Below are 27,832 nucleotides of genomic sequence, written 5' to 3' on the forward strand. Positions count from 1 at the left end.
ATAAGCCTTGACATAGGTTGGGTCAAACGTCAATGCTGTTGTACAATCAATTTCAGCAGCTGCATATCTGAACAAAGATAATCAGAAATGAATTTACACAGGGAAATGAACACTTGCTATCTGGATAAAGACGCAAGCATAAGAAATGTATATCTGATGTTTCATATTTCATCATATATTACAATGATTTAAACTTAGATTGTATTTTATTAAGGTTTGTTCTACAATTGGTTTTCAGTAATTTGCAATAGTGATTTTCCCTAAAGGGCTAGACAGCACTTTGCTAAAACATATTTCAATCAAAAGCAGATGCTCAAGCTTTTTAAATGTATCATACTTTATTATTTTAATGAGATAACATGTAGAACAAATTGACAATACTGCACAAATGGCAGGTGTGAGTTGAGGCAGCCATCTTGTGAATTTTATCCAATCAAACACGTTGCTATCAGGTTGCACAGCTTAAGCTGTGATGTAGCCATTACCTATTCACTCGCTCACTCAATCACCATGCAGTGACTTATGATAACACAGAACTACTGCATTGCCATAAGACATTATTTTGAGGTCGTTTACAATGATTTAGTTGTAACATGTACATTTTACAAAGTGTTAATTGTAGGACAGATCTGTATCATTTACGGGACCACCACAGATGTAAAATCAGTTGATTTACAAGCCGTGTAATATTCAACGATGGTATCACAAATTTATGTCATCAGACAGTAGCATACCGTCTCAGCCCAAACTGCATTCATCTCCCCAAATACATTTTTTGTCGTTCATTTTCGCGTTTAGTCACGAGTTTCTAAATAACAATCATCAGAGTAATGAAAAATTCATTAGGGATGCCGAAGGTTTGCGGGAATGAGAAGTGGGCATCTCACAGGGACTATGTTTAAAATTAATCAAATCTTATGATATAATTTTTTTTCTTAACTTATTACAACAGAAGAATTTAGATTTTGCCTTTTGTCTCTCTCATATAAAAGGGGTGTTTTGTGTGTTTTCTTTCATAAATCACAGTAAAATAACTGAAAACACCGTGTTCAAGCTGAGGTTCTTTCTCTGACATTCACGATAACTAGGTCAGCACTGCTTTCATCTTAGAAGCCACTTCTACAAATTTGAAGCATAAAATCTAGCGACAGTTGAATGCCTAGATCAGCTTCAGTGGTGATTAGATCTATTTCCATTTGTTCAGAATTGAGTATGAATCTAACTGTACAACAACCCTATTGTAATTTATGAACATTCAATAGGGGTCAAAATCACCAGCACACCCCCTCCGCATGCTGCGATCTGAACCAGGAATACCCCGACCGTGCATCTGCAGCTAAGCTTTTTAATCAGGGTTGCTGGACTTCCTTGTACATGATACAGTAGGTCTACTGTCAAGCAGTTAAAGAAATTCTTCCAGTATGTCCTATATTCCAGAAAACTATATTTATCACTTAGGCCTTCATCGCCAAATTCCACAACTTTTACCTCCCATAGGCTACATCTTGGACTATTATACAGAAAATACCTTTGGTGCTAGAGAGCTAGAGTAAACGTGACGTCACCTTGCTCTCGATAATGGAGATGTGCTAAAGCTGTGTCAAGACGAAGTTTCACTAAACCTTTACTGGGTTGTAAAAAATCCAAAAAAATATCTAATGCCAGTTTAAGATACTTGGGAATGGTACTCTTTCAGTGGACTTAAACATTAGCCAGGTTCTGTTTTTCACTTTAAACAGTAAACAATGTAACTACAGATACATGTATTTCTCTCAATTGTTATCTGAGATATGATTTCTTACCTTTCAAGTTTTAACAAAGCAATGCCCTATTAGCAGGAAGAAGTGGATTTGTAGGGTCCATCTCAAAACCCTTTGTGTAGCACTCAATTGCCAACCTCATATCTTCCTTCCTTAAAGTATTTGTATGCCCTGGAAAATTAATACATGTCGATACAAGTGTATAGCAGTACCAAGACAAGCTAAACCACTGACAGATCAATCCCAAGAAACAAGGTAGGTAATGATTTATTTATTATTTCAGTTTTGTTTAAGGATATTAGACTCTCCACCCCCACTCCCCTCCAATAAATTCCACATTTTGTATAGCCCTAAATACGCATCAAACTGTCATATGCATGATATACACGGTAATCATAAACCTATTCAACCACTGAAGCACTTTTTTCAGAGGAATTTACGCATACAATTTTTATGAAAGTGACACTAAAAATGAGTTCTCTACCACTAGACTTCTCTCAGAATGTTTCAAAAATATTGGTTGCAGAGGCAATTGAAGAGGTTGAAGAATTAAGGTGTGAATGTGTTCTGAAAACCACACCTGTGTTAATCATTAAATAAAAATACTTCCCCATAGGACTGCCCCAAAACAAAAAAAGGAGCAAATGAGCAAAATGCCTGGAAAAGCCTCATGTATAACAAAATTCATTTTTGATTCATTTTTAAATGAATTGTCCCGTCTCCAATCAAATGTAAATAGATCAACCTATTTATGACACATAAAATCTTTAAAATTATAATGCTCCATGAAAGCTTAAATGGGTATTTCATCTTGGCAGCTCTGAGTAAAGTCTGCTGACATGTATAAGCGGCTCCCCTGATGGAACCTCACCCAGGTGGGGTACTTAAGCGCGGTCTGCCCAAGAAGTGGTCTACAGGTTATAGACAAATGTGATCAGTGGTATGTCTATTCACTGCAGCAAACCCCACTTCAGTCAGTGAATACATGTAATTAAATGGGAATTAAAAAAACATGATTGGTTATACATTTGTCAAATTTAAAATATTTATAATTTGAATTTGGTTGTCATTTCACGTGAGGCAGAAAGATAAGAAAATGGGAATAAAAGTGTGAAATAACAAAAATGACCCAAAATTCACTTGTGGAGATGTTCTTGAATCCTTATCACCCTACTCAAGACTTTTTCCTTATAAGTATAATGGCATTTAGTTTAAGGGTGGGCAGAAACTAGAGTGCCTGGGGTAAACCACTGACCACTGAAAACGTGCGAACAAAATTTCCCTTTAGTGAAATATTTTTTACCGATATTTATTTCATTTTATTTACATGTATACATAAAATTTATACCACTTTTACAAGGAAAAAGTTTCAGTTTCTCATTTGCCTCAACACTTTTCTTTGATGAATACATAAATGTTATAACATATGTTACACATGTTTATTTAATTTTTTTTACTTTTTTTTTGACTGGTGTTAACCACATACCAAAAACTTTTTTCAATTACTTCAAATCTAAGGCATCCTCTTTTAGGGAACTGGAGTGCCTGGAGCAAACCACTGACATACTGGTGGAAGGCACGAAGTCTCCAGTGAGCTTTTGTTATTATTTATTTATTTTTTTGATTGGTGTTTACGCCGTAATCAAGAATATTTCTCCACGACGGCGGCCAGCATTATGGTGGGTGGAAACTGGGCAGAGCCCGGGGGAAACCCAGGAAGCCAGCGTAAGTTGGACTTGAACTCACAGCGACCGCAATGGTAAGAGGTTCCTGGGTCATTATACTGCGCTAGTGCGCTAACCAACTGAGCCACGGAGGCCCCAAGTGAGATTTGGTAAGATCAAATAAGACAGCATGCTCCAACTGCCCCAAGCAGAATGCGTAGAATCTATCGTGTATCTACCATTAATTCATAGTCTACTTTGTTAATAACTCCTAAACCATACTTAAAATCACTCAGACAACCCTTCACTGAGTGGTCACTCACTGCATCTTTCTCCAAAATAGCTGCTTGTTTCTTTCTCTCCATCTCCCAGTCCTCATCAGTCTCATAATCAGACGAATCCTCTTCTTCTTCCTCCTCCTCCTCCTCCTCCCCCATCACTCTCTAAAGCCTTGTCCTGTTTTGCCAGAAATAATCCCATAATTCAAATTAATGTTAAGAATTTAATGCCAGCTGTAACTGAAATGTGAGGTATCTGCCATATATATATAAAATAATACAACACAATCTCATCATGTCGAAAAGTAATACTGATCAACACATAAATACAGATACCACGCCGATAAAATACCCATATATTTGCCATCACGTATAACTGAACTTCATCAATATTAATTTATTTGGCCTTTTTTTTTACCTGACTACTGCAAACTTTAGGCTGTAGTTAAACTGACCAAGCCCAGTATCGGGCATACCCCTTCATGTAAAGCTAACATTTTATGTTAATAGTTATATAACCGATTTATACGCTTCCAAATTTACAATTAATGAATCCAGTCTTACCACATCAAACTTGTCCCAAGCTCTGTAATCATAGCTGCTAATGCGCTTTGGTTTCTCTTCTGCCTCAGGACTTGGTTGCTTTTGCCCTTCCTCTTCTTTCTTAACTTTGTGTCGTTTCTTTTTTTGTCAAACTGTTGCGCACAGGTGGCAGTTCTGGAAGTAAATATCACTGCAATGTAATATTTTAGGAAAAGACAAACTGGTAATGGTTGTAATTAAGTTCTTTTTCAACAGTTACACATCGTTGTTAATTTTATGATTCTTCTAATAATCTTTATACCATACTTAAGAATTTTTCACCTATACCAGGGCAAGTCAGCTGCTTTATGGGTGGAGGAAAACAGAATGACCTGGATAAACCACTAATCTTTGCGAAGTTACTGATAAACTTTCAAACATATGATGAACCTGCAAATAAGTTGCACACAATACTGGCGTTAGACTTCCCAAAGGCTACTGTCATCAAGATCCCATGAACTTCGACTACAGGGCGATCTTAGGAGATCTTATCAGAATTAACTGTATTTTGCCTGCATCACTCAGGACCAGGCAATTTGCTGACTGCAGTGTAAATACATGTGGATAGCACTTAGCAGTAAATCCTTTTCACCATAATTCTGACTTATTTGTGGACGTTTTATCTCTGAAACATACTGCTTGATTATGTACTATTTATTTAGTTATTTTTCCGCTACATACATGTGTGACATATGGTGGCTATGCAATGGGTGTGGAAAGCAAGTCTTTAGGTTGGGGTCTCTTATTTGCACCAGACTTGTTCGATAACGAGAAGAATTGGACTGGGCCTTCATTTAGTACGAAATTAATACCTTTAGTGTTGGGATAACAATGAGGATAGGCCAATATAAGAAAAGGAGTTTCGGTCTTTCAGGTCTACACCCAAGATAAAACAAACTTGAAATAGCCTGTTGATAAATGAAGTCACGATGAATGAAAGTAGGAATTTGCGTTTGTGTTGTGTTTGACCTTCTGGTTTTTACGTGAAGGTCACTGTTTCGTCATTTATAATTACAGAAAGAAAGTCACAATTATGACGATTACTGATGCTCACCACCTCATTCTCTACTTTTTCAGACGTCAGTAACTGATGCTCCTTTTGCTTCATGTCAGTTTCCCAGCTATCTAATTCTTTCAAGAAATCTTGTAATTCTGACTGGTTTTGCCGCATCTGACACTGCAGATTAAACATCTTTTCCTCGTGATTTGACATTTTGGCAATAAATATTTGTGACAGCCACTAAGAAACTAATTAATATCAAATGAATATATCTATTTTTCAACTGTCATACAACATGTCTGCACATGGAGGTCGCCATCTTGCTGTATTCTCCGCTATCCTGTCGTTTTCGTGTACTCCCGATAACGGAGAGCGGCCGTGCAGGCCGCCTTCCCTCTCGATTCCTTACCGTTTCCAAATATTCGCTTCTAATATTTGTCTCAGAACCGATTCATTTGACATCTGTTTTCAGCGGCTAGATAGTACACAGAACAACGAACGTACAGGCTGTATCTTGTCAATCGAAGATTGTAATTTCTAGGTAAAAACATACCTAGTAATTTACTATTAAAGATGGGACTAGGAGCCTATATAGGACTACGTGTATCTGCAAGACTTCGTCGCTTGCATACAATTAAAGTGGAGTGCATAAATTTGGAAATTTGCATTGAAACATTTGATTGATGTAACCAGGATTAAATATAAGGTTTCCTTGATCAGGTGTCTCCGTCACTGGGAAACTACAGTGTTCACCAAATGTCTGAGTATTAGGACACCTCAGACATTATAATAACACTGGGTAAGTCGATTCACTGCATGATTTACGCCGTATCCGAACTATGTAACGTCGGTATCACCAAACTTTGGTCAAGTGTTGACATGTATATAACATCGAACATTTCTTAATCGGGTTTTTAGGCCTATAGGCCTATACTGGTGTGGGAGACGTGGCAGACAGCTCTTTTCAGAGGAGACATTGGGTCAATTGAGGTTTTGGAAACATATAGGCGTATGTTGCATTGGCAAGAGTAATTTTTTATTTCCACTTTTTATTTATTAGTGTGATTCTGTAGAAAACATATAACCTGTAGACCTGTATATAACAGGGGCCTATGTACTGATTAATTGAGACTCGGTATATAGTCCTATTTAACTGTGGCATGCATGAATTAATTTATCAGGTAAGGTACCCGACAAAGTGGCGGAGGTTTTCTGCAGGTAATCCGTAAACATGTTGTTGCGTGGGAAGATTTGGCATCGGATGGTCGCGGGTTTTCCCGTATTAATTTTTTTTTTTTTCACGATAACGCCGTCCGGCGTAGCGTAGGCCTACTTCACCAATCGAGTAAAATAAATTAATAAATAAAGTGCATCCACCAACCAAATAAATCAAGAAATACAAGGTACATTTCAGGACAGCCTAGCTCTCATAGTGATAAACTTGCAGTATTTTTTTTTTTTTTTGGTGATATAATACACAGCCAATACTATGAAACATAATATGCAGCCTTAGTAGGCTGGACATATATTTGGAGAGACCAACATGGTGTCAATATACAGTAATGTGACTGCATGCATGCATACACGGTTGTCATGCATGTAAGTTTGGTGTCGTCTACATATCGGGCTTCAGTGATGGGGACCACATATTAATATGTCCACACAGGGACTGACCAGAGACAATGTTCAAGTAAATGTTGAAATCTGTTCTTAAACAAACATTCCCCTTCATGAATTTTTTAAAATGTTTACAGAAAATTCTATAAACGTTTCTATTAGGCCGTTGGGTTAATTAATTATGATCCACCATCTTTCATTTATTTTTTTAGTTATTTATTTATTTGATTGGTGTTTTCCGCCCTATTCAAGAATATTTACTTATACGATGGCGGCCATCATTATGGTGGGAGGAAACCGGGCAAACCAGCATAAGCTGGACTTGAACTCTTAGCGCCCGCTTTGGTGAGGGGCTCGTGGGTCATTACACTGCGCTAGCGCGCTAACCAACTGTGCCACGGAGGCCCCTGTCTGTCATTGACTGACGTCAGCAGAAAAAGATATCTTTATATCTAAAGAGAAATAGACCTTTCGTGCAATGCCTTCCTTGCATATATACCCAGGCAGGAAATGCTCTAAGCTATATAGATGCGTGTTAAGTTTGTATCGCTTTCAGACAAGCGTAACACCTACTGGTGAAAACTAATGACAATGCATGATCTTGTCGGTCGCACATTGCTCAGCGCAAAAATTCAAAGTTCATTCCATGCATTTTTTACCGCCTTTATGTATGGCAGGTAAATGTTGATGGACTTCAGAGAAAGTATCTACACATCGTTTCAGGAAGTCGTAATGTGACACCTAAAGGCCCTTATATTCATGTTAAGCGAGAGGGAAAAGGCCACAGAGATGTCGTATAATTGCCGCAACCAAGACAAAGTCCTTTCGCGTTTCCGCATTGTAACAGGAAATGACGATAAATACCTACAAAAAAGAGAACATAAAAAAGTGGTAATTTATATAATTATATGTTAATATATGTAATTATAACGCGGCCTTGCATGGATAGATGACGTTTAATCCTCTAGATCGTTAACTCATCAATGGTGTTATTTCGTGTCTAACACATTTAAAGGTTGGAGAAAACATAAAAACAACATAAGTTCAGATGAAAGAGTGCGAAAAGTTATTCCTACATGTGGTCTTCATTATTTTTTCCGATTTTTCCTTAAGGAGAAAAAGACAGTTGAAAATAATTTTTGTAGGTGAGTATTTGGGACCACCTTTAGTTATTTATGTTCTTTGTTTAATAATGTCACAAATGGGGATGTAACACAGGTTTCATAAACATTTTTGCACTAGAATTTGCTCTTTTCAGCTAACAAATGTATTAAACCTCAATTTGGATCATATTTATATTTTTAATATGTTCATAAATATTGTCATAATTTAAGTTAAATACATATGTTTCGATATAAACAACAAATTTACATTCAAATAAATTTATTAGACAAACATCACATCCTTATTTAAAACATTATTATGCAACAACGATAAATACCAAAAGTTGGTCCCAAATACCCACCATACAAAAATATTTTCAAATACCTTTTTCTCTTGAAAAAAAAAATCCCAAAAAATAAAGATCATATTTGCAAATAAGTTTTGACGCTCTTCATATGATTTTGGCATCATTTTTATGTGTTCTTTTCCTTCATTTGATCGGTGTTTTATAAGTCATGCATACTCAAGAAAATTGCACTTACACTACGGCGGCCGGTATTACCCACGACCAACCGCAGGCTGCTGCAAGACCTTCCCACGTACGGCCGCGGAGAGGAAGCCAGCATGAGCTGGACTCGATCACAAATGCAGAGACTCAAAAGTGAGTGACATGACCGCATTATTAGGCTTCTGCATGCGTCATTGCACTGCGCTAGCCGCACGCTAATCCACGGATCGAGGCCCCCCGTGTCCGACATAAACTCAATGTCAAATACCATATGTATATTTTATTATTTGTTGGACGTATGGATTTTTCCACATGGTTTTGCCTATATGAGGTTCCGACGCGAAAAACATCTTGTTGTTCAAATAAGATTAAGATGACACAGCCTAAATCTCGTGTGACTCTACATAGCCTTCAGATATTTTACCTGTCGCTTTAAAGTTAATAACAGCAAAATGAATTATATGAATGGCTAGTTTTTCTTCCCGAATCACTGAATCACCCACTGAATCGACATAACCGAAATCACGTATAGGCCTAACTCTCTAACCTGCAGATATCTTATATACGACGTATATACGGCTCCTGTAAAGTTAACGAAAGACAAATGAACTAAATGACTACAGTTCGATTTCAGTCTTTCCTATAGCTTATAATCGTCCATGCAATACTTTATACGATCCAATATGCAACAGCTAACGTTTAGCTTATGCACAGCATCATCTTTGTATACCTGATGCGTGCTGCACCCTCTCATGTCTGCCATGATTAGACCCTTCATCTTGCATGTGTGTCACCGTGAGATATAGCGCCATGATGCCCTCTTCAGCACATGATCACGACAAATCACTGTATCTTGACACTACACACACGTATCTATGCGATCGTTTGGACGCATGTCCCTGACATATGTTCAGGATGTGTCACAATTTTGCAGTCGTCACTCTATGAAGTCGATTGAAATAAATAAGTTGGACGCTGACCACTGAATACAACAATGTTATAATGGTTTATTCCTAATCGATTGTATATACAGTACATCTATGGTTTGTTTCGAAAATGAAAGGGAGATTGGCTTAAGGATTCACGAGTTTAAAGGTAAATGCTGTTTTATCCTCTCAGCTAAGTGGGTGAGATTTTCTTACACCCATTCACGCATGGTATAGAATGTATTACGGAAATTAAAGCCATTGGAGCTCGTTAAAGCTCGCGACTTCAATGATCAGAGATGTCCTTAAGGAGTAACATTTAAAACTATACAATTTTAAAGACACATTGTAAATTATTATTTAGTTTGGCAAATTATTGAGTCTGTATAAAAAAAATTAACGCCGATGTCGGTCATACTGATACATGCTTATGTATATGGATGGAAGAATACGGAGAATGTATTGAAAACCGCAGCCCTTCGCCGTTCTGGAATCCGATTTAAAGATGTAAAGGCTTCTGATTTAAAGCCTCTTTGGACTAAAACGGTGTCTGTGGGATTCGAATTGATTAATTGTGAAATGCTTCATGCCAGTCATCAGCTGTCGTTTTCTGTTACGCACAACCTCTATATAAATCCGGAGAACAGTCTTTACGCTAATGCTCCTTCAGAAAGCTCTCCACTATCTTTTCATTGTTAGAAAGACATGTTCCCAGAATCAAACGTCTCTGAATGTTTGAGTTGTACCGGCAGATGACTGGAAACAAATGCAAACTTTGAAAGAGCCCAAAAATTGCATTCACATTCTATTAAAAAAGCTTAGAAAATTGCAGCTTCGGTTATTGTGCATGTGGGAACTAGCCGTGGTCTAGTAGCTGAAATCTTTTGTCTTGCAAACTCTATAGGACACATGAGGAGCGGTTTCAAACCTGGACTTGAACAGGGAATTTGTAAGTCGTTTGAAGATCACATTCATGGAACATCACTAGTCTTCCACCTTGTGCATACCTGTACCTTACATGTGGAAAAAGTTGGCTGGTGGTTTACGCGGGGCACTGCTGTTTCCTCCATCTATGAAACTGACCACTATCGCGAATGTGCAAAATTCTCGAGTATGGCGTGAAACAAATATGAAACAAATTATTGTGAATGTACATATGTGGAAAAATACGCCTGATGTTTTGGGTATTAAATTTTTAATTGTGTTTATTTTGTTAAACAAGTGCACTGAGGCAAAAATGGGTTAATTGATGCATATAGGCTATTGCAATGCAATTTCCTAAACCATATTATCGCTCCATGTCGTCCCCCCTCCCCACTCTCTAATATCCCACACAAAGACCAAAAAAAACTCTATAAAAGTGAAAAGCGTGTTATGCTTTAGCCTTTATGCTTGCCTGACCGGATATCCTTATATGTTGCATACATTACAACATGCTGTGTTTTTTCTGCTCTGAAGACTTGTGGCTCATCTACGTATAGGCATGCAGCCAACGGCTGGGACGTGATAAATGGGTCTGTTGATATGAAGGTAGACGCACTACATCGTTGACTGTCAGGCATCTGCAGCTTACGCGTATGCATATATGTGTCCTTCGTCAAAAGTTGTGGACAGGAGCAAAAATATGTTTAATACATGAACATACAAATGGATATAAGTGTGCCTATTGAACTAAGTGAACTTATATGTTCAACAATTGACTGTGTTAACTATAGGTAACAAGGTATCATTCAACATTTAAGAAATGTTGATTCAATATCAACAAGACATTCCTGACCTGAAATTAATAAATTAATAAATTAACATTACATCTATATAGTATGCTGTTTCGCCCATAAAAAGATTACAAGCTGTTTGCCATATGTTATGTTGGATACAGAGGGTATATTTGAAGGTATATTGTATTTTGATGCGTCTCAGGAAATGCAGAATGACACAGATCTGGTATCACCACAGGAAGGAACTTCTCAATCGAATTCTACTGGTCTCAGCATTAAATTCTCCTTCAGAAGTTATTGCAAGAAACCATGACTGGAAGGTGTTTTATAATATGCTCCGAACCAAATTACCATGCATGAAGTGAAATATATAGCGTTATATATGTGCTAGGGAATCCTGTCTTAGGCACTCCTTGACACCAGTAGACCAAAGAATTTTTCTTCTGGCTCCATCCTTCACAATCAGCCTGGATGGGATAGACATATGTTGTCTATGTCTACAAAGACAAACATTGCAGCCTTACAGTAAATCTTTTACTAAATGTTTACCTTTTTTTTTTGAAAGGGCAGATTAGTCCCATTATGTTTCTCTTGGCAACAATCTCGCTGATCAGCATCCTACAGATTTCCAGAGGCTCCCGAGACATGCCACAACCTTATGAATCCGTCAAGAGTTTCTTTGGGGTGACAGGAAAGAACCTTCCTCGACAAGAAACGATGCTGCTCATTCGAAACGTGCTGTATCGGGTCAAATGTGATCAAGCTGCTGCAGACTGCAAACAAGTATGTGTTCAAGTATAGGATATATATACAGCTCCTAAACCTAGAGTGTTACATTTAACACAGTAAAGATCACGAGGAGTATCTGCACTTATAAAAGCTATCTGAACACTTTTATAAAGTGTTAATGTTTTAACACTCGCCAAAGTGTTCACATTGAAACATCATTACCAGTTGGTTAATCAACATCTTTAACAAAAAAATTAAATGGAGTTGGAATATGAACACCTTTGAAGAGTGTTAGAATATCAACACTTAATAAACACTGGTCAGATACATGTAACACCTCCCGATGTTTACAGTGTTAAAGGTAACACTTAAGTTTTAAGAGAGAATGAAGACAGAGACACTATCGAATATAGACAACAGTCGTATACCTTCTGTAATCCATGTAGGGGCGCTTCAAGTCGATAATCTGAAAATAGTCATACAATAAAACTGTTGCTTGAAAGGTACACATTCGACAACGACATTCCAATCAGCAAACTGTGAGTCAAAGAAGCTATCAAGTATGTCTGAACTATAAAGCCGTATACCACATGTAAACCATGAGCCGGGGGCGATACTCGAATAAATCTTATAATCGAGTCATGTTATAAACTTTCCTCCTCAAAGGTGTGAAATTCAACAACGATATTCCGATCAGTTAACTGTGATTCAGTTCCAGTCTTGTACTCAAGATTGCCTCTTTCTCGTGATTCTGTCTTTTAGTGTTTAAACGTGGATTCTGTGTTCCGTTACCTCAATCGGTCCGGAGAACAGTCTTTGGAAGAGTCCTCCTTCAAAAAGCTCTCCGTGATCCTTGTAGTTTTCATGACGGACGTCGGAAAGGAATGCTCCCAGAGTCAAACGTCTATAGAAAGTCGACAGCTGTCAACGTCCGAGCTGTACCGGAAGCTGACTAGAAACAAGCCTAAACTTTCAAAGAGCACCTTGGTTGATATTTTGAAGCAGATCAGCCGGAATTATAGATTTGGATCTCTTGTTCTGGATGATGATGGCTATTTCATACCTGAACGGAGTGAAGTGATAGACTTTACAACAAACTTTAAGGTAGGGCAATAAGTAAGACTTCTTATCCTCGAAAGTACATTCTGAAGAAAGAGCAAACATATGCAATCGACTGAATTTAGTGCCCATACCTAATGATGTATTACAAAAATAATTATACAAGTCTACCCATGTCACTGTAGAAATAAAAAACAAGATTTAATCGTACGATATGCCATCATATCTGGTCGCTTTTTGTATGTTCTGTGTCTTTTTTTTTCTCTAAACTCGTTAATGAAAGATTGTTAATTCTTTCCGTTTGTTTTCAGTGTTTTGGACCACAAGACTTGTATAAAGAAATGAAAGTTCCCATGGGTTCTGATCTGAATGCAAGTGAAATACCATCTCTTGCAGGTTATGTGGTTTGGAATGTTCTCCAGGGTACGTTTCACAGGAACAGCCTTACTATCGCTTTAAAGCGATGATGGTGCAGAATTGCGGGATCATTTTTTCCGCAAGTAAACTAAGCAGTCTTAAATGTGTTAAGCCATCGACAAGATTTTGTCAGTTTTGTTGAGAAAAGTGAAACTGGAAAAATATGGCATCGTGACAGTTATGATTGTTGGCATTTATAACTTCAGCCCAAGTCGTCTAATGGATTGTCCAGGTAGACGAAGAGTCCTTAACTACCAAAGACACGTTATCAGTTCACTGAAGTTTATCAGTCAATTTACGTTAGGATTTTTTTTTTTTTTTTTTTTTTTTTTTTGATTGGTGTTTTACGCCGTACTCAAGAATATTTCACTTATACGACGGCGGCCAGCATTATGGTGGGTGGAAACCTGGCAGAGCCCGGCGGAAACCCACGACCATCCGCAGGTTGCTGGCAGACCTTCCCACGTACGGCCGTAGAGGAAGCCAGCATGAGCTGGTCTTGAACTCACAGCGACCGCATTGGTGAGAGGCTTCTGGGTCACTACGCTGCGCTAGCGCGCTAACCGACTGAGCCACGGAGGCCCCTAATTTACGTTAGGACGTTTGTCAGTTACCTTTCTCAGTGGCAAGGTGAGACAACGATTGCCTGGCATTATTTGGTTCCTATCACAAACCTGATCACATTGATATTCTTGTATATTGTTAAGTACGACGTAGAACAGCGCCTACATGTAGCTGAACCAATAAATTTATATGAATTATTAAGTGTCTCTTTTTCGCAGGTCATTGTATCAGCATTGATGATAAGCCCTCTCCGTACTCCTTTTTGGCGGATCTCTTCTCGCTGTACGGCGACAAAGCCAAGGCTATGCTAGACCACGAAGGTAAGTGCAAACCCTGACTGAAGGCTGTTGATGTAGCACCCATGCTGACATATGATCAAACCAGGTCTATATTTGTATACAGGTATCTGTGGAGATTTTGAGTCAAAAGTTAAAATGTAACTAAAACTATTTTTGTTACACAACTTCAAAGTAGACATACAAAGTGTTCTCTTTTCTAGATTTTAAACATTTTAAGGAAGATTTAATTGTTCTCTCAACTAAAACAATCGTCTTAATGACTTCTGCAGGCAAAATACCAGTGATAAAATGAAATACCACAGAATTATCCACTGTAATACATTTATTGCAAATTTTATTTTATTTATTTATTTTTTTGGGGGTTGGTGTTTTACGCTGTACTCAAGAATATTTCACTTATACGACGGAGGCCAGCATTATGGTATGTGGAAACCTGGCATTGCAAATTTTAAATCTGGCCTAAAGATTATATTACATCCATGGTTTTTAACAGAGTTTGAGAACCTTCTCGAAGCTCTGAATCTCAATTCCAAGACCTCCCCTCTGCCAAAACCAAAACCAACCAGGAAATGGAAACGAGATCTTCATGGAGTAAGGACCGACGTCCGTAATATAAAGGGAAGACAACTCTCGTCAAACAAAATGATGATAGAGGCATTCGGGACATGCTTACAAAGAAATGTTCGTTTCATTTTTCATATATATAGATGTTTGTTTTTTGTCGATTCATATTTATCTTTGTGTTAAAGATACTACATTCATGAACTTCAGTGTCTTAACAGTGACATAAATTTGCAAAGTACTTCAAATAAACTAATATATTTACAAATACGCAACAACCTCCAGAAATCAGATTTTTTTTTCTTTTTAGCCGTTGAGAGCCTGTTCGGCCTTTCTTCACTGCTAGAAATAATGAAGGTGTTAAAATGTAACGGTATAGGTCTACGCACTGACTGCTATAGCATTTAGGACTGAAATATAGCATTTCATATTTGTAGTGCCAAACCACTGTGGAAAATCTGTGTAGTACAATGGGAAACATGTCTGCCGCTTCAAACGAAACCAGCCTACAGGAGGCATGTCCTGCAAGAATTCGCGACTTCTTCTTTACATTGTTGGAAGTGCAAGGAGAGGTTACCTACAAAACCACAACCCTTGGTCAAGGTAGATGAAGGCAATTATGTTAAAGTAAACCTTGGAACAGACAAACTATTCTGGAAACAGGTTTTTGATTTATATATTACATTACACTCTACAGTTTACTGTTTAAGCATAATTTTAATATAAGCCTAGATCCGCTTCGGGAGGCGGTAGATCCAGGGTCAATCCTTGGTCGGGTCAACTAGTCGTTGACCCGTATCAATATAATGGCTGGGGCGGGTTGGCTTTTACTTGACTTCGGTAAGTCGTCTCATTTAAGCAGCACTAGACAAAAGAGCGGTGGAAATCAGACCTGCAACAAGAAGGCACATTACATTCACTCTAAGGGCTCCTTTCTCGTTACATGACTAAAAAATTGTTAAGCACGACGTTAAACCCCAAGCACCGACTCACTCTCACTAAAGAAACTCTTTTCTGTTTTGTTTCGTTCCCAACAGCATACGGATTTGGAGCATTGGCTGTAGGTGTTATCAGTATTTCACCACTAGGTGGTGTCGTCTTGTTGAAGCTCTCATCGGCCAAGGCCAAAAGTTACATCATGTGTCTCCTGATGGCTGTGGCTATAGCAGCATTAACCGGTGATGCGGTTTTACACCTGCTACCCCAGGTATTCCCACAAATTTTCATTTCGTGTTTTGTGGATAAATCTAGAGTGTGAATCATTCATCTCTTTGGTCGCCGAAGGAAAGGCATTTCAAGCCAATGATCGCAACGTCCATTCAAATTATACTCATATCATATTGCTTCGTATATATGTGTTGTCAAAGTGAAACCACTGAAACACCCTTACTATTCAAAAATCCACAAAAGCACAAAATCCATATTAAGTTTTAAGCTGAACGTTTAGATTTACTTTCCTTATGTACAAAATACATTTATTCAAGTTGGACTTTGCTGCAGTGATACCCACGGCATCCATAACACTAGTTTAAATAGACAGACAACTCATTGTGCAGTTTATGCGTGCATTGTTAGCAACAGAAGCGTAAATTAAGTATAAGAAACCCTGACTGAAGGCTGTTGATGTAGCACCCATGCTGACATATGATCATTGTATCACCTTGTATGTTACTGGGAAACATTACTGGCAATTTAGTTATTAAAAGAAAGTTACAGCCATTGCTCTTTTTTGCACAAATTTAGATTAAGTTATGTAATTGCTGTGTGATTCCTGTGATTGTGAATATCTATCCTTCATTGTCTAAGTTTTAAATAATATATTTAATGATGTGTTATTAGGATTGTTTTACGTCGGCGTGACTTTCTGTTGAAAGTTAAATCGCGTGTTTTTATTTTCCACAGGCACTCGGCATAAAGCCGCGAGCATCTGGTGGCGTTTTGGACGGGTTCCCCATACGTTCATACATCCTGAAAATGGCAGCCGTATTGGGAAGCTTTTACACCTTCATTGTGTTGCAGATGGCCTTCGTACTCTTTGAGCGACGCAATATTTATGATGTAAACATTTTTTGAAATGTTTTAAGAAGAGTTTTTTATTTTATCAGGCGAACTGTCGTATTCATCAAATTTGTCATCAAGCAACGCAGTTACGGAGAGAGACAGCCTCAAATGTGTCTGATTGACGACATGGACCATTTACTGCTGTTCCGCATTGAAAACTTGCTTAATATAAATCTATGTCAGTCATGTGGTCTCTGTAACTAACTAACCTGTGGTGAGACTTGCCGAACCAACAGGGTTCATGGGAATCACGTTGCCTAAACAAAGGTGATCTTGAGATCATGACCTTTATCAGTCTAAATGCCGACAGATATATCACATGAGTCCCGTATTATCCTTCTTGAATGACATTTTGAGTGAGTAAAAAAAATGGAAATGTCTGGGTCGAGAAATCCTGGTTCGTGAAAGTCATTGTCATTTTAGGCTTTTACTGAAAATGAAACCAGGTATATAGTGCACGGGGCGGTGAAGTCCTATTGAGTAATTTCATCAGTATCACCCAGTCTAGCCCACGCAAGAGAACATTACTGATAACATAATCCTTATAACATATAGGTTGTATATGTATATGTATATTATTTTATATTTTATTTGCAACGACGCCTATTAGTTAAACTCCTGACAACGCATGTGCCACTCTCTACATTCAATTTACATCACTGCCACCACTAACGAAATTCGTTCAGAAACCTTGAATAACGCAGGTCACGGTGAAGACATAGGAATTAAGTGATAGAAAACAAAAACTCTGTCGAAACATGGAAGCTGACAGAGGATATCTGACCACGTCGCTGCCTCGCATCGCTACCTCCCTGGCTCGCTTCTTCGCTACCTCGACCTTTGCAAAGGGCGAGACAGTGCGATAGTGACGTAGCAAGGTAACGAAGTGAGGTTGCGAAGTGACTCGGATCACTCACCTCGCTGCCTCGCTACGTCGCTTCGCTACCTCGCTGCCTCGCTACCTTGCCACGGCGCTTCGCTACTTTGCTCTATCGGCTTCCATAGTCCCAACCTTTAAATGTTCTAATAATACTTTAAGCACGTGCATTCTGTTTGAGACACGTGTATTTTATTGCTGACTGTTGATTAAAAAGGGGAGAACACAAATGGTGAGACTCTAAAGGTCTACCTTGTCTTCGTTGGCTTGACATCACTGCCACCACTAGACAAACTTAGCCTTTGGTGCCTTCAGTTTACGAATCTAAAATTCAAAACTCACTACTATTTTTGACTTAGCCAGGTAAACCCTGAAAATCACAATGGGTCAACGTCTGAAGAATATGGAAAAGGATCCTCTAGTCCCGCGCCAAACGCAGGTCAGTAAGTTTACAGCAAGTGATTTACTCTGCCAGAGCGAGCCGTGATCAAATTTCCAACCCTATTACCATTCTTGGGACCTTAGTATAGCAATAAGCGGTAGACAGGTTTCTCTTGTGCTTTGAGTATTCTTACCCTCCAGCAATATTTACGTGATAAAGTTAGCCAATAACTTGCCAAAGAGCGGTAGTTTACTCCAGACACTCAGGTTTCCTCCACCAATAAAACTGACAGTCAACATATACAATATACAACAATCAAATAAATAAAAAAATAAATAAAATATTTTATTGTGTTGGATTTATCATCGAATGAGTTTTGCCTTTCTTTGCTTTAGAAAGAAATTAAAAAAAAATAATCCAATGGAAATTACCTCAAACACAACGTTATTCAAACTACAGCCTATTAATCTATACTTTATCACTTTATTATTGATCTGATTTTTTTTCTTATCATTTGTGTCCACAGGCGTGACAGGTATGGTACTCTTGGGAGATGCTGTCCATAACTTTGTAGAAGGCCTTGCACTTGGAGCAGCTTTCACCGCCGGCGTGCCAAGTGGTCTGTCTACCTCTGTGGCAGTGCTCTCACATGAACTGCCACATGAACTTGGCAAGTCCACTATGTTTTACATATGAGTAATTCAAGCCGGCATGTATCATACATGAGCGCTCGCAAATACGATAAAAAAATTAAAGTCAGCTGTCTTTCATTCATCGTTCCATTTAAAATAAAGTCACCTTGATTGAACAACTTTCGAACACCACTTAAATTTGACTTTAAAAGAGAAAGTCTGTTCCCTTGTGCTCATACTAATATTGTGGGTTTGCGAAAAGAACGATTCAATGCTTAGTTAACATTGATCTACTATTTTTCTGCATTGATCAAGTAAAATGTATTGGAATTAATTGGTTTGTATTAATATATACAGGGCATTGAGAGGATTATGTAATTTCTTACAAATGATGACAGTATCTGGTATATCAATGCGAGCATGACCTTGCCATGTCTTTCACGTATAGTTCAACAGCTAATTTTTGATACAGCGATATATTCGTTCCTGAACAATGAAATTACGGATGCTCGTGAGTGTATTTATTTAATTTTGAGATTTACACTATATACTATTAAATGGAATTTCCGCCCAGTAATTATAGGTCAGGTTGAAACTAATTTCCACCCAGGTGAAAATAAATTTGCTCATGCGCGGTTATTAATTTCAACCAGGTAGTAATTAGTTAGTTTATGAGGCATCTAATTTAGTTACTGTCAAGACGTTTTAAATGTATACATTAGTATGACCCGTAAGACTGGGTGGAAGTTAATTCTCACCTGGGTTGATAATCGATTTTCACCTAGGTTGATCATCAGGTCTTGTTTGGGTGGAAATCATTTTTACCTGGGTGGAAATAAATTCTCGCTCGTGTGAATGTAAAATAAATTGCCCTTACGAGCCACCATATACAATCTTGTAGGGTCCTTTGGTACTCTTATTTCATGTGGACTAACAATGAAGAAGGCTCTACTGATGACATTCGTATCCGGGATCACCGCATTTATAGGTCTGGGAGTTGGCGTGCCCTTGGCAGGAAACATGAGAGGCACAGAATGGGTGTTTGCCTTTACAGCTGGTGTATTTCTTTACATCTCCCTAGCAACAGTGGTATGTGAACACCCGCGTACACCCGTTTTTTTTTTTTTTTTTGTTTGTTCAACTTTTTTTCGTCTTATATACTTACGTCGTTATAGAGTCTTAGTAACTTACGGTAACATATCCGATGGTAAACATCGGAACACCTTGTCGCCATTTTCTCTTCTTCATACATACGTATCAAGCGGGCTTCATCCCCACACAACCACATTCACCCGTAAACCTCATCCCCACGCAAACATGTTCAAAGGTAGACCTCATCCCCACACAACCACATTCACCTGTAAACATTATCCACACACAGCCATGTTCAACGGTAAACCTCATCCACACACAACCACATTAACCCGTAAACCTCATCCACACACAACCATGTTCTCCCGTAAACCTCATTCACACACTACTTTCACCCGTTTTAATGTGATTCTATGTTAAATGTGATGACGGAATTTTGAGTATTTCTAGACCAGTGACGTCCAATAAATTGCAATTAACATCCCTGCATTTTCTTTACCTAATTCTGATTAAGTCATGGTGTTAGGGGGGAGTGTAAATTGCTACTATTTATTCATTTACATGAATGGTTAGAAATATATCCTGGCTGAGGTAAGCTGACAAGAGGCCGTATTTCACAGATTACAGGTGATCATTTGCCAGCTGTCACACTGTCGTTACTGCTCTGATTTTACTCTCTGTGCTGTTCGTCTTTAATTATATCAATTTAATTATATTACTTTCACCCTTAATCCTCATTCACACACACCACTTTTCATCCGTAAGCCCCATCCACACTCTCCCGTAAGCCTGATTCACACACAACTACGTTCACCGTAAGCCTAATTCACACACACACACACCTCATTCATCTGTAAACTTCATCCACACACAACCACGTTCACCCGTAATCCTCATTTACACACGCCACTTTTCATCCGTAAGCCCCATCCACACTCTCCCGTAAGCCTGATTCACACACAACTACGTTCACCGTAAGCCTAATTCACACACACACACCTCATTCATCTGTAAACTTCATCCACACACAACCACGTTCACCCGTAATCCTCATTTACACACGCCACTTTCATCTGTAGAATTATGACCAGTAAAAGAAATCCACCAATGAACAGATGTGTTTTACTTTATTGCGTGCCAGAGGCCACTCATATTATTAAGCTATGCACCGAGGATAGGATTTACTCTATTACATAATCTTACACGCCCAGTGTATGCTTATGTAGTAACCAATATAGAGTACAACTGACTGGACTGACTGGATTGGCTACAGGTTCTAATGGTGTTGCACTAAGACTTCATGTAACACCGTCACAAAAATATCAACCATGCTGCGTATTATGTTTAACTATGCAAATAAATGCGACACAACCGGCACGAAAAAGCATTCAATGAGGCTAATTGTGAGGTAAGGTTTTTTTAATATTCGTTTTGAAATGAAAACGCGCGATTCTTCAATAATAATGGATTGTTGTTACAAACACGTTGGGGTAGAAGAATCAACTCTTCCTCGTCGTTTCTCCAATAATTCTCCAACCACGTTCCCACCTTTTGCATGAATCTGTATTAATTTCTTACTTTATATATTTTCTTACTAGATTGGAGGTTTGTGTTCATTGTTCTTTGGAAAATTGGTCTTGTGATTGTACACCCGCAACGTTTATTTTGGCGAACGTCTGTGCCCATACCTAGGTTCATTCCTACACAAACTCGTACACAAACTCGTGTCAGACAGCCACTATCAATGACAACTTTATGTCATCAAAATTAATATCATCCCATCTGTCTCGCCACCTCGCCGCCCACATGAATCTCATATCAAATTTAATCCATTATGCGGGTCTCACCAGCTCACCCTCAACGTCAGCCTAACAATCAGCCTCACCTTGCGAGTGACAATGTTATACACGTTCTGAATGTCAGCCTGATATCGTCAGCCGCAAAGTCGGACACAACATTACATCTTCAAGTTATTAACTGTTCTGATGCATATAGTACGTCTTGAATCTGTATTTTTTAAACCCTGAGCATGTTATATTATATCTCTCCTTGGTAACGTCTGCTTTTGTAGGCTTAAGCGCGGCACTGTGTTCACCTCACCCTGGTCGTCGATCTCCCTTGGTTGGGTCAGCCTCATGTTATAGAAGCTAACGTATATTTATTTATTTATTTTTTTTTTTAATTTTCTCAGACGCCGGAATTAAAGAAGCAAGTCCTGTCAAGCTCGCGTGTGTGGATTCTGTTATGTTTTGTTTGTGTCGGCATGCTATTTGGGTACGGCATCATGTTCACCATGGCGGTTTTCGAAGAACACATAGCTGTCTGAAGTATACAAGAGAAATCCCGTGTGTTCCACCCAGGAAAAGCACGATATCAACTCTGCAAGCGACATCATGACCCCCACCCCTCCCATCCCCAGCGACATTTATTTATGCGTCCATTGAAAACTACTTTCCATCTTCAGAGAGCACATCCGGCGTATGATTCACACAAATCTAGACACGCCTTTGAAAAGCGTCTTGTCATGACTATTATGCAGTATATGTATACGTTTATTTTTTCACAGTGCAGTCGATATAGTAAAGCTGGAATATGTGTCAAATCTGGTGCAATAAATTATAAAGAAGTCTAAATTTAGACAAGAAAAAAATCATTTAAAAAAAAAAGTGAAAAATGACATTTTTTTTAAAAACCTGCTCAAATACAGTTGTCGTAACAAGTTAAAGCTTACTTAACTAGATACAGTTCTAAGAGTTTTGTAAAACGAAGAAACTCCTGTGTAACACCCTCTCGATTCTGACTGTCTTTTACAACTATATTATTCAAGTATAATAATTGCATGGGTTTTCTTAAAATCCCTTAATTGCTAGTTGTGAACTTACAGATATCTGTTGAACATAATTAGTTCGGTCGCTCATCTCACATAGTGGAAATAGCACATCATGTTCAACCTGCAGTATTGTGAATAAAATGACGCATTTTAAACCATATTTGTTCATTTTTGATGTTTTTGTTTTACTTTTATCCCAGATCCACACTGATATGTGTTTTGTGTACAATTTAAAATTTACAGCAACAACCGTGTAACCATACCTACTAAATTACCTTCAAAAAAACGTTACCTTCAATATGTTTACAATTTAATTATTATTTTAAATGGCGCGGTTCCTTGTACCTAAGAGCTCTTCGCTATGGCAGCGGATGCATGGAGAAGACCTGGCAAATGCCTAGGAAGATTGTGTTTTTAGCCAGGTTAATGAAAAACCAACTGACACTACATGTTTAAGTGCTAAATATCCTACTTAAGTGAACCAATTAAACCCACTAGGTGAAGTATAGATTTTATCACTTTATTTATTTGATTGGTGTATTAAACAGCAAGCAAGAATATTTCACTTATACGACGGTGGCCAGCTTTATGATGGGCGGAAACCCTCGACCATCTGCAGGTTGCTAAAAAACCTTCCCCTGCACGACCTGAGAGGAAGCCAGAAGAGCTGGACTTCAACTGACAGCGACCGCATTAATTGGTGAGAGGCTCTTGGGCCATTGTGCAGTACTTACACACTAGGTCCCCTAGATTGAAGTATAAAAGTTAGCATTTAAAACCCAATGCAGGTATACATAAGGAGGAAGTTACGCATGCTCTGTTCATGTACTTCTGGAGGCAATTTAGTTTTCCATCGAGATTCCTCCTCCCCTAGTCTTATATGACAGCCATAACAAATACTCTCATTCTTTAACCCTTTTGCAAGGTGTTTATTCAAGCATATTCTAAGGGTATTTTCTGTTTACAGACTGCTGAAATTATACTTTTTGTCAAGCCCCGAAATTGGCAAATCCAATCAATGTAGTTTGTCTCCAAAATTAAATTAAAAATGGACACAAATTGCACTGGAAATTGCGCTTTTATTTGCGAAAAGGTTGAATTAGTGTAAGTGTTAATTAAACAATATATGGGTCCCTCGTTTCCTCATTCAGCTAAAGGTTTGTTCACATCACAGGTGATCGTGAATGGGACTACAGGCTATAGCTGGTTCGGTGCTACTCAAAACTATTAGATTTGCTTGCTGGGTGTTCAAAACGTAACCATCTATCACACAAATAAATATAAAATAAAATTATAAGTTTGGCGTCTTCGTCCGGCGACTAAAATTCGGTGTATAAGAACCTCTTTTGCAGGGTCCCTGTAAAGATAGGCGGCCAGGCTTTGCTGGGTTGCGGTTCGATTCCCACTCCAGCACATTTTTTTTTTCTTTCTCTGCAGGGTCCATTGACCCTGTAGTGGAGTCCTAGTATGTTTTCCGGGTAGTATATGGTGGAGGAGTGTCTGTTGATAGAGCGGTGTTAAACAACAACAACTGAACGTACTCACTAGGACGCAGTCAGGCGTTTTTTCAGCTCGTTTTTCCTCCAACTCCCGACCACGCGCCAGAAGTTCTTCTTTCAAGTTTTGGTCGATCTGTACGGAGTCGAACGATTTCTGACAGCGTGTACGTAACGCCTGTTTGAGGTCACGGTAGTTGGTCATCTCCGAAACGATCTGATTGAACTCGGAGGCCGAAATTGATCCGTCAACCATTGCCAAGGACACATGCGCGTGGACGCTGTTCAGCTTAGCATCTACCTATGTCCGGATCGCGTTATGCTTATTCGGCTTCACTGCGAGTCGATGGCTAGCGTATTTCACAGCGGCGCTACACAAGCCGCATCCGATAGCGGTCGCCACCATTGCCAAGACAGCAGGCGCAGCGACCTAGGTAGAAAGTAGATCCACGGCCTCCACCCCCCAGACCGAAAGATCCAACCTTCATAGCCGTTACTGGAACACACCGAAGGAGTGTACAACCGTGACTGTGTCTACTAGCGGTGGATATTAGCACATCTGCTCTTAAAAATTTAAACTGCTCACTTCATCCAAATGCACGAAGACCTCCTTATGAGGAACCAGAGGAGGAGGCCTATAGTCCTCTGAAATCCCATTTATGGGCCCGTTCCCGAATCCCAAGATTGGAGCAAGTTCTTGCAGCATTAGCGAGGCGTGTTTACTAGGATCGAGAACTAAGCGACCGGTGGATTCGTTAATTCTCAGCGAGATATCTAGCGGGCGAAATACTTCCTTGTTAAGCGTGCAGACATTATAATAACCTTTCGGCACTTCAAAGGGCTCGCTATCCAGTAGGAAACCCATCCCAATGTGAATGTTCGCCCACGCGCGGTATAGCAGGAGATCAAGAACGGCCACCTTCAGACGGCGATCACGGTTGTCTAGCCCGTGCGGTAACTCGACTGCGCTGCCTTTTTGAACATCAGAGAAGGTGATAAACATGTTTAGTGTATAGAGAACTTTGCGACACAATGAACAGAACGGCCTTTAGCTTTAATAGAAAGGCTACTAATAAGGCCGACCGGCTACATAACATCCAAACCCACACAGACCATCTCACATGTCCTGACATCTACGTGAGCGAAGGCAAGGCCTTCTAGGCCCAATTCGCAGATGTGTTCCAGAAGTATCGCTTACCGGAAGTAACCAGCAATTCCATCATTCAGGCCTGGAATGCACTTCCAATGCAGTTTTGGCAGTACCAGCTGAACTTTGCGGTCTAGAGTGCAACTACGGGGTGTAGTGTGTCCTCTAAAAATCATCCTCACGCACCCGACCCCTGAATGAAGGTCGTGTTCTTATTCCACGTCAACTACCAGGTTCGGCTGATCTTGGAAGAGATAACAGCCCCTTAACCCCGACAGGGCTTGGGACGCGTTCAACAATCCGTTTGACAGGAGAGCCTATGGAAAACTGTGCGGCGAGTTCTCCGAATCTCCACATACGGACTGGAGGCGGGGTACCGTAAATCACGGTCTCCGGGGACCTTACTATTACTTAACCAACACCGGATATCACCCTGTTGGTGACGGATGGTTCGACCCGAGCAGGAGGTCGTTTCCTAGAAAATACGGCGTTTTGCACGTAGACTACATAGAACAGGACGGTGTGGACGTTATACTACACGGCGCCGGGAGAATTCATGTTAAGCCTCCTCCAGTTCCGTTTTTGCCTAGCGATGTCTTCTTCAAGGGCTGACAGCTTAAAGAGGTTATTCGTGAGTTCGCCTCGGATAGTCTGCAATGCCCTGTCCAGCCTCCAAAGTTGGAGTTTCAGCGGTGTGTCGTGCATCGTTTGAGGGTCCTGCTCAGTGTCGCTTTCCGTGAGGCTTATTTACATTTTGTGGACAGCATCAGAAGCATCTTTCCCTGCTTCATTCAAATCCTTCAGCTCAAGGGTATCTACCGTTTAGCCCGCGGCACCCGGCTCATCGGCCGTTGTCTGCAGGGTTATGACTGGTGCCTTCGACAAGGATGTGTGTCCACGCTTCCAGTCGACAAAGCCAAGTTCATCCCTAATAGCATTCATCGCCCGCGCTGGGCTATTGTGGAAAGTGCCAAAGGCTTAACAGTACGGCTGTTGACGATGTCAAGGTTTGCAGAAGGCCATGAGCCGCAGCTGACCGCTTTTCTCATTCACCTCAAATTTTGTGTAATACCACCCCAGAACAGGGGTGAGCCAAACACGTGACAAAGGAGGGTCCCCAATCAGCTGTAACGCAAGGGAATGCGGGGATACCAAAAGAGACCCTGGAGTTCTTCGCCAGCTCACCCATTAAGAAGCGGGACCAGGTGGCCAGGGTCGTAAAAGACTTATATCCTAGCAGATGTGTCTGGATGAGTTCTTAAGGTCAAAATACGCTTTCTGGCTTGACTTTAGGACAACCTACTATCCAAGGTACTATCCGCGAATACGCTACGGTCACAGGAAAACCGCTTTTAGCTTTCCATGACCCGTATGGGTAGATGCCTTTTTGCATCAAAATATCTTGCCGCCGCCGGTTTGGTTCATACTGGGCCGTGATTTGAAAAGTCTCTGGCTGGTTGGCTGTCAACAGCTTGTCGTGCGATGTGAGCAGGAACTGTGCCATGTCAATGAAGCGGAGCTGCCCCAGAGAGAAGGAGATATATTTTTCCGTGTTGTTAGGGATGCAGGAGATGCGACCTTTCACCTATGAAATGCTCTTCATCAGCAGGTGGGAGTCATAACCGCGCAGATTGTGGAACACCATTGGTATGTTGGTGGTTTTTGGGCTCAGCCGCAGCATCAGGTTGCAGGCGTTGCAAGCGGCACCCCGGTATTTTCCTGTGATGTGGTAACGCACAGAGCCCAGTTTTCATAGACATGGCAGGTCATGGCGGTGTGTAAGCCCGCCAGCCCTTTTATGTCATCCTCATGGCATTTGGGTTACCCAACAACGTCTTGATCTTGCGCTCCTCTTCCTGCAGTGCTTGAAAGAAATGCTCCGCTTCATTTGGACCGCGATATTTAATTGGCGGCTCCGTCTGTCCATCACACCGCACAACAATGTAGCAGTAACTGCAAGCCTCATGCTGTTGTGTTTTTTGGGTGTTGCTTTTTGTGGGATCCTGTCGATTTTAGTAGTGAAAAAGTCTCAAAGTCTGCGTAGATGGTGTAAGGGGTCGGCAGCTGCTTATGGTGGTTCTGAAAGATTAACTTGCTTTTGCACTCTTCTACCATCTCTACCCTCACAGAGGTCTGGCCGACACCTTTGCACTCCCTGGTGTAGCCGTACAGGCAACGCTCGTAGAAGTGCTTTCGCCCCCGGTGCTTGCTTTGGTCATAGAGCAGGCGGTTAATGCCCATGGCCCAGGTGTAGTGCAATTTGCTGGCATTCTCAGTCAGCAGTCGGTTGATCCCAGGCAAGTCCCCTGACTGTTTGTTGATGTGGTATACGATCACGCCTTTGTCCCAGCCGAAGAAGTTTATAGCCAAGTTGTTCTGGCACTCGACTTTTGAGATCTGTGGGACGGGTGGGGGGAGGGGGGAAGGGGGCGTATATCCCTTCGAAGTTGAGGTCATTGTCAGTTGGGTACTTGGTGGGCCTCTGTGGGTCTTGGGCTGCAGGAAACAGACCTGACCGGAGTGCCCATC

General features: G+C 40.0%; 1 protein-coding gene across 1 annotated transcript; it reads left to right on the forward strand.

Moving 5' to 3' along the window:
* Positions 1-11,739: 11,739 nt before the first annotated feature.
* LOC135470939 (zinc transporter ZIP12-like) lies at positions 11,740-16,859 on the forward strand. Its single transcript, XM_064749989.1, has 8 exons — positions 11,740-11,940; positions 12,649-12,990; positions 13,257-13,368; positions 14,145-14,246; positions 14,719-14,816; positions 15,224-15,389; positions 15,824-15,993; positions 16,689-16,859. Exons 1-8 carry the CDS (start codon positions 11,740-11,742, stop codon positions 16,857-16,859), a joined length of 1,362 nt encoding a protein of 453 aa, XP_064606059.1.
* Positions 16,860-27,832: the final 10,973 nt, after the last annotated feature.

The sequence above is a fragment of the Liolophura sinensis genome, chromosome 7 (genome assembly GCF_032854445.1).
Source record: "Liolophura sinensis isolate JHLJ2023 chromosome 7, CUHK_Ljap_v2, whole genome shotgun sequence".
Classification (NCBI taxonomy): Eukaryota; Metazoa; Mollusca; class Polyplacophora; order Chitonida; family Chitonidae; genus Liolophura; species Liolophura sinensis.

Bases quoted from the DNA above. Each gene is read 5' to 3' on its own strand.
- LOC135470939 (XM_064749989.1), top strand. From the start codon at position 11,740: ATGTTTCTCTTGGCAACAATCTCGCTGATCAGCATCCTACAGATTTCC. The intron at 12,991-13,256 runs GTAGGGCAATAA...GTTTGTTTTCAG, and splicing joins ACTTTACAACAAACTTTAAG to TGTTTTGGACCACAAGACTT. The intron at 15,390-15,823 runs GTAGATGAAGGC...CGTTCCCAACAG, and splicing joins AACCACAACCCTTGGTCAAG to CATACGGATTTGGAGCATTG.